Here is an 8,144-nt window from a genome sequence, read left to right as displayed (position 1 = left end):
ATTTTCATTCTCTCTTTAATTACAAATAAAAGTATGAAATTATTTAAAATTACATTTTTTACCACTTGTAATCAACTCAAATAAATGTGTTTTGGGTAATGAACTTCACCTTTCTTCTTCCAATGCCACTACTTTCTCACTAACAACCCTATTTCTTATTTCGCTCTCTAACTACTTATAATCTCTTACTTTTCACTAATTTTAGAAGCTTTTTTTATTTAAATTTTGGTCCATAATCACCCGTTAACTCTCCCCCTGAAATTCCTCTTTGCAAGAACATGGAACAAGAAAAAAAAAAAGTGCTAACTTCCTGCATTCCTTCTCTCTTTAGCCGATGGATTAAAAAAGTACAGTTTTTTTTTATTATTAAATTACCATTTTACTCTTGTTATCATGTCACTAAAACTCGTTATTTTTTGTTATACCCTCAACCAAAGGTATTTTCTTCATGTTTTCTGTTATTTTTTGTCAAAATTTACACTATTAATCCTAAGATTTACATACTAAAACTTGTTATTTTCTGTCAAACCATTAATATTAGATATTTACATTATTAAATATGGGGTTTACACTTATTCTTAATAGCACGAACAAGTACTAAAAACATAAACTTGGTACTAAAATGGGTAAAATCATGATTATAGTATGAAGTTTACGTTTCATTTGAAATATAAATATTGTAGCAGACTGGTAGCCCTTTTTGTCTCTTCGTCGTTCCGCAACCAACCATAACCCATCTTTTCACCAAAACCCGAAGATGATCTCCTCCTAGACCACTAAACATAGCAGTCTGAAACACTCCCATAAACTCATAGCCTTCTTCTCTCGGAGATAAATCTATAAACAGCCCAAAATCATGGCAGCGGTCGCCCCTCATCTTTTACTTTCTGCCATTGAAATAACTCGTCAGCGCTGACCTTCCAGCAGCTCATATATCTCTTCCTCACCTTCCATACCTACCACGCCGAACCACCAGCCCCTTCATCCCTTCCTCCCCATCTCCGCCAAACTTTTCCAGCCTCGGACAAAATCAAAACAATAACCTTTATTGCTGACCTGCACCGCCAAGCTCAACCTCCACATCAGCAGTGGTAACCACACACCTGTAGCCTCTCTTTTTCTCCACCGTTGATTGAGCAAAAATTCCAAAATCACACCTTTTTCCATGTGCTACCTTCAAACCCTTTTTAACATTTGCCTCTCATGTCATCATTGGCTCATTATAGCAGGATGTATGCATTAATGTTTAAAATAAACTAGTATGGGGCTAAGGAGATTTTTATCAAAAGTGGCTTGGAGGATGGGATTTTGGTCACTTGGAGATGAATCAATGGCAAATAATGTGGGAAAAGAGAGAGAACCGAGTGGATAGCTCCACTGCAGAGGTATTTTATTGAATTCTGTGTACTTTGCTGTTGTAATTGACAATCCTTTTCATGGTGGCTAGCTATGGTCTAAATTGTGTTTTTTTGTGAAATCAACTGGCTGGGTTTATCTTTCCTTGTCTGGAAATGATCCCTGGTAATTATTGTTATTATGTTTATGCCTGATTGTGCCCGTTCTCTTTGCTTAATTATGCATAATAAACATTATCTGAATCCGTCATCATTTCATTGTGTTCTTGTCCATATCTGATACTTGTGAAGATTATAAACTTTTAGATTGTTACTACACAATCGAGGTACTATCATCGTGAAATTCAAAGCTAAAAGCATGTTGAACCTTATGTGTTGACCATGATCATTGGTATATGTTAGTTATTATCAGCACTAGAAATCAAGAATCAAATATGAAGTTTCTTCTTTTCCTTGTGGGAGATGAAAGGCAAAAGATAAAATATTTATTTTACTGTTATTTTCTTTCCGCTCTTATTTATTGGTGTATCTTCTTGATGTTGTCTTGAGTGTTTTAAGCAGTGTTAGGAATGTGGTCGCAAAGTATTTAAAAAAAAATTATTTTTTTTATTTTAAATTAATATATTTTTTATGTTTTTTAATTATTTTAATGTGTTGATGTTAAAAATAATTTTTAAAAAATAAAAAAATATATTATTTTAATATATTTTAAAATAAAAAATACTTTAAAATATAATTATTATCACACTCATAATTACCTTTCAATATCGAATTGCAACTGATTTTCTAATTTTATCAAAACGAAATTATGGTTCAATTCAAACATGAAGTAAACCTTAATTTTATTAATTTTATTGATGATTTTACTATCCTAATTTTTATTATATTTATCAATTAAAATTAAAAATATATTTTTCACAACCTCACTAATTTTTTTTTACAATATTAAGAAACAAAATATAGTGTTTTTTGAAATTGTTTTATATATATATATATAACATGATAGGAAATCTTGAGAGAGAGAGGAAATATGGAAAAAGAAAAGAAGACCCAACTTTAACCAAATAGAAACTTGATTAGATCCAAGAGCAAAACCCACACACACCGCAAAATCCAAAACCTAGGCCCCGCCCCCAAGTAAAACGGACCCAAGCATTAGAATGGGTTTAGCTCCAAATTCAATTTCAATATGGTCCGAACTATCATTTTCAGTTTGGTCCATACATACCTCTTCAAGTAAAACCATCACCTTCACTATCTTTCTTTTTTTTTCCAAAAAAAAGGGAAGAAAATTCTAATCTTGGTGTTAACCCATAGCCCATACTCATCTTGACCCTATATCTCATCGGATCCTTACCCGTTTTCTCTCAAATTTCAACAACCCCGAGTCGGATCTTCTCGTTTCTCTCTATCTTTTCCAAACTTTAAACCTTCCCGGATCCTCTGTTCGGGCTCTGTGGGTTTCAAAAAGGCAAAGCTTATCCAAGAATCCATGTAAGACCCTCTTTCGCTCATCCATTTTTCACCCTTTTTTTTAATGCTTTTATCCTCTCTCTGTTTTAGTTCGTTCTTGTATAGCAAGCCTTTCACTTTCTTTTTGTAATGCGATTTTGTATTTTGAGATGGCCCATTCTCCGTTACTGTTTAGTTTATGGTTATAATGGCTGAAAGATTAGATTTTGCATTGATGTTAAAGAGGAAACTGAAGTTAAAATTTTTTTCCCTGTTTTTGGTTGGTGGGAAACATGGATTTTGAGGTTGGCCCATCTGTGTTTTGTAGTGTTTGTTGATGTGTGTGCTCTTGATAGTTATAGAGCTGATTGAAGCTGGAATTATTGGTACTTTTGTTTAATTTGTGCAAGAATTATGGATTTTGAGATGATGGATGGTTTGTATTTTGTGTATCTGTTGAGTTATGGTCTATGAGGAAGGTTGAAGCTTAAATGGCGGATTTTGGTTTTATGAGAATTGTGGATTTTAAGATGATTGGTTCATTTGTAAATGCACGGATATGGTGCGATCTCTTACTGGATAGTAAGATGTGCGGGTTGTATCTTGTTAACTATTTCTGGGTATTCTACAGGGAACATTAAAAGAGCGTTTGAGGGAGAATAATCATCTCAGATTTTTGTTTTATGACCTTACATTTTGTATATAACAATCCTTTTGTCAATTAGGATGGTTGCTTGTGCTATGTGAGTAGTATAATTGAAATTTGGTGGATCTAGATTAATCTATACTGGTGTCGGTTCGATCATTTGAATGTTATATTCCTTGGATTGTCCAGTTCTGTTGGATCAATGCAAATTTTTCTGATTAGGTAAATTCACATTTGTAATATGCCATGTTCTTCATTGGCCCTGTATGCTTTGGTTTTGCATGCCTCAACTTAGATTGTTTGACCACAATTAATTAGCAGTTCTTTCCTCTTTTCCCCATTTGTTATTTTCTTTGTCTATTTTGATCGATTTCCTTGAATTTTTGCAACTGCGTTTTGTCCGCCTTTGGATGGTCAGGGGTTTATAAATTATTCTATATTGGTTGTAAAATATGTTTTTGATGTGTACACTTGATGACCTGAACATTATTTCTTCATCTGGTTGTCGCATGTAAGATGTTGGTAATATGAGTCACAATTTCTGTTGATTCTTGTGAAATGCAGACTTTGGCTAGTTTAAACCTATTCAATGGAGGTATCAAATGAGTTAGCTATTAAGAAACCAAAGAGGTTGACGTCTGTGGTATGGAATCACTTTCAAAGGATTAGGAAGGCTGATGTATGTTATGCAGTTTGTGTGCATTGTGACAAGAAACTCAGTGGGTCAAGTAATAGTGGGACTACGCATCTAAGGAATCACTTATTGCGATGTCTTAAAAGATCTAATTATGATGTGTCACAACTGCTTGTGGCAAAGAAAAAGAAAAAGGACACTTCCCTTAGCCTTGCAAGTGTCAATGTCAGTTATGATGAAGCACAAAGAAAAGATGAATATATTAAGCCCACGGTTATGAAGTCTGATCTTGAGCAGAGAAAAGATGAAGTTATTAGCCTTGGAAGTTGTAGGTTTGATCAAGAACGGAGTCAGCGCGACCTTGCCCGTATGATTATATTGCATGGTTATCCATTGACCATGGTTGAGCATGTTGGATTCAAAAGATTTGTGAAGAATCTCCAGCCTTTGTTTGAGTTTGTGCCAAATAGCTCCATTGAAGTCTCTTGTATGGAGTTTTATTTGAAAGAGAAGCAGAAAGTGTATGAGATGATAAATAGATTGCATGGAAGAATTAACCTTGCTATTGAAATGTGGTCTTCTCCTGAAAATGCTGAATACATGTGTTTGATAGCACACTATATCGATGAGGATTGGAAATTACAACAGAAAATTCTAAATTTTGTGACACTGGATTCTTCTCATACTGAAGATGTGCTTTCAGATGTGATTATAAATTGTCTCATGGAATGGGATGTTGAATACAAGTTATTTGCCATGACCTTTGATGATTGTTCTGTTGATGATGATATTGTGCTCAGAATCAAGGATCGGATCTCTCAAAACAGGCCTCTACTGAGTAATGGTCAATTGTTTGATGTTCGCTCTGCTGTGCATGTTCTGAATTTGATTGTTAAAGATGCCATGGAAACACTTCAAGAGGTGACTGAAAAGGTTCGAGGAAGTGTTAGCTATGTTAAAAGTTCACAGGTAATACAAGGGAAGTTCAATGACATTGCCCAGCAAATTGGAATCAGCAGTCAGAGGAATTTGATTCTTGATTCGTCAACTCGGTGGAACTCAACATACTTCATGCTCGAAACAGTCATAGGATACAAGAGTGCATTTTGTTTTTTGCAAGAGCACGATCCAGCCTACACATCAGCTTTAAGTGATATAGAGTGGGAATGGGCCAGATCCATCACTGGTTATTTGAAACTTTTTGTTGAAATCACCAATATCTTTTCTGGGGATAAATGTCCAACAGCAAACAGATATTTTCCTGAAATTTGTGATGTTCACATCCAGTTAATTGAATGGTGTAAGAACCCAGATGATTTTCTTAGTTCCATGGCATCAAAGATGAAAGCCAAGTTTGATAAATATTGGAGCAAGTGCAGTTTGGCTTTGGCAGTAGCAGCCATCTTAGATCCACGATTCAAGATGAAATTGGTGGAGTATTACTATTCCCAGATTTATGGTAGTACCGCCCTGGATCGAATCAAGGAAGTTTCTGATGGCATCAAGGAGCTTTTTAATGCATACTCTATTTGCTCAACTTTGGTTGATCAAGGGTCAGCTTTACCTGGCAGCAGTTTACCAAGTACCAGTACTGATAGTAGGGACAGGTTAAAGGGCTTTGACAAGTTCCTCCATGAATCTTCTCAGGGTCAGAGTGCAATATCTGATTTGGACAAATACTTGGAAGAACCTGTCTTTCCTCGCAATTGTGATTTCAACATATTAAACTGGTGGAAAGTCCACACACCAAGGTACCCTATCTTGTCCATGATGGCACGAGATATTCTGGGGACTCCCATGTCAACTGTTTCACCAGAGTTGGCTTTTGGTGTTGGAGGCAGGGTTCTTGATAGTTATCGCAGTTCCCTTAATCCAGACACTCGACAAGCTCTAATATGCACACGGGATTGGTTGCAATTGGAATCAGAAGGTGTGAGCATAATCTTTGAATTTCACTTTGATATATCTAATTGAACCATAATTTCTCCACTGCTAATTTTATGTTGTAATTGTACCAGATCACAATCCATCTTCTGCTTTGGCGCTTTATGTTGAAGCGAATTAGTCTGTCCATGGTATGCTATCAAGTTACTTAAGTTGCAATTACTTTTATACATACTTCTGCTTATAATTATTTATTATCTATTTATTTATTATGTGGTCTTGCCATGCAAGGTTAATGGAGGGCTATCTTGAACTCAAGTGCCATGTGATGGTACCTGATTGTTTTGCTACGCCTTCGCCTCCAGAGTTTGGTGTAGCATGGTTAAAAGTTTCTCCTCAATGTTCATATTGCAGCGACTAGATTGCTTCTTGGGTGCAATCACTTCATCAAGAAGCTTAAATGTACATTTTGAGGACAGTGACTAAAATGTTTAAAGGACATGTTGAAGGTATCCTCTGCTTGAATTTTAAGAATTTAAGCCTCTGTTGTGCAGATCTCTGATTCTTGGAAATTTACATTTAGTGGATGATATCGGTACAGTACTTTCCAGCTTTTCATCTTCACAGATTATGTTCTCGTGTATGAATTCAGTGATTTTGAGTTTCGACAGATTATGTTACCTAATGGATGGCGTGGTGAAAACCCTTGTTTTCACAATGTATATTCCGTTTCTGCATTATTGCCAAATGTTAATTTTTAAGGGTTTCAAGTATTAAGGTACAAGATATATTGAAGAGGATGAATGCAGAACAGTGCTAGATTCAAGGTAAATTTGAAAAGGGTAACTTGGTTTTCTGCTAAAAATAGAATTAACAAGTGATTTGTCTTTGAGAGTTCTGGTGTATATATTATGACGAATGTTGATGTTCCAAACGAAACAGCTGCATTGATCCACCCCAAGATATAAAATACAAGCTAATCAAGTTTATGCCATGGCTATATATTCCAGCAGTGTTTTGGAAACACAGTTGAAATCATATTTTTTAAAAAATTTGAAAAATTTTATTTTTCATATATTATTATTATTTCCACTGTATATTGGGAGCTGCCGTCCTTCAGCTGCAGTACAGAGTGCCGGGACAGCTTAATATGTGGTCACATGAGGCATAGATTCCATCAGACAAGGCAATCACTATATCTCCCCCACCCTGCTTCGCAATATTCGTTTGTGAACATTTTGGTACAAAACTTTATAACAAAGAACAAAGCAAGGTATCATCATCATGTTCAAAGGACCCATATGTTTTGGAGATTCAAGACCAGGTGAATCATATTCCTAAACCTACTTTGCCCCTTCATAGCCATGAGTGAGGAGATGGGACAAGGGAACCTCATTAGTGCCCTCCCACCATCGCCCGATGCTCTGTCCAAACTTTAATCCATTTATGCACACACCCGGACACTTTTTGAATGTTTTTTTATACGATTTTATGACCAATAAAATAAATATTCCTAGAAAAAGTAATGATTTAAGATCCGGAGAAAAATAAACATTTTTTGGTAAAAAAATTCCCTTTTTTATTCTTTTTTTTTGTGTTTTAACAAAACATATCTTTTATATTAGCAATATGATTTTTTTAATAAAAACTAAAAGTAATCAAAATAAATATTCATGGGAATTATGATAATATAAACTAAGGAAAAAAATTCATCTCTTTAATTAAAACTTCATTTCTTTATTCGTGTATTTCTCTTTTGTTTTGAAGAATTTTTTTTTTATGTCAGAGGCATTTTTCTTAAAAAATGAAAACATATCATGATTTGAAAATAAAGTTTTAATAAAAAAAATATCATGGCTCAATAATTTTCAAGCTTGTGAATGAAAAAAAATAATAATTTGATAAAATTATATAAAAAAATTAACAATGAAAAATAACATAATAAATATTTTTTTCCTTATCGGATATTCATGAGAAATTTTATAAAAACAATTCTATATATTAGATTTAGGTATAATCATTCATAAAATAACTGATAATATCATGATCAATGGTGGCATGATTGAATTTTTTTTAAATATCATTTTAATAATTTTATTTTAAAATATTTATTCTAAATAAAAATAATAAAATAATAAAAAGCCATTTAAAAAAAACCTAGGCTTGGAAGGAC

At 34.0% G+C, this 8,144-nt stretch overlaps 1 protein-coding gene across 3 annotated transcripts; it reads left to right on the top strand.

Moving 5' to 3' along the window:
* The first annotated feature begins 722 nt into the window (after positions 1-722).
* On the top strand, positions 723-6,641 carry LOC118063578 (zinc finger BED domain-containing protein RICESLEEPER 1). Of its 3 annotated transcripts, none has more exons than XM_035077644.2 (4): positions 723-1,385; positions 4,018-6,017; positions 6,106-6,162; positions 6,263-6,641. In XM_035077644.2, the coding sequence occupies exons 2-3, from the start codon at positions 4,043-4,045 to the stop codon at positions 6,150-6,152; spliced, it is 2,022 nt and encodes a 673-aa protein (XP_034933535.1). In that variant the 5' UTR covers positions 723-1,385; positions 4,018-4,042; the 3' UTR covers positions 6,153-6,162; positions 6,263-6,641. The 3 variants fall into 3 exon arrangements, with proteins under 3 accessions (XP_034933535.1, XP_034933533.1, XP_034933534.1); XM_035077642.2 differs by lacking the exon at positions 723-1,385 and adding an exon at positions 2,428-2,849; XM_035077643.2 differs by lacking the exon at positions 723-1,385 and adding an exon at positions 2,862-3,675.
* The last annotated feature ends 1,503 nt before the right edge of the window (positions 6,642-8,144 follow it).

The sequence above is a fragment of the Populus alba genome, chromosome 1 (assembly GCF_005239225.2).
Source record: "Populus alba chromosome 1, ASM523922v2, whole genome shotgun sequence".
NCBI classification, from domain to species: domain Eukaryota; kingdom Viridiplantae; phylum Streptophyta; class Magnoliopsida; order Malpighiales; family Salicaceae; genus Populus; species Populus alba.
Note: the sequence above shows the minus strand (reverse complement) of the source record. Positions and strands in the feature narration are given on the sequence as shown.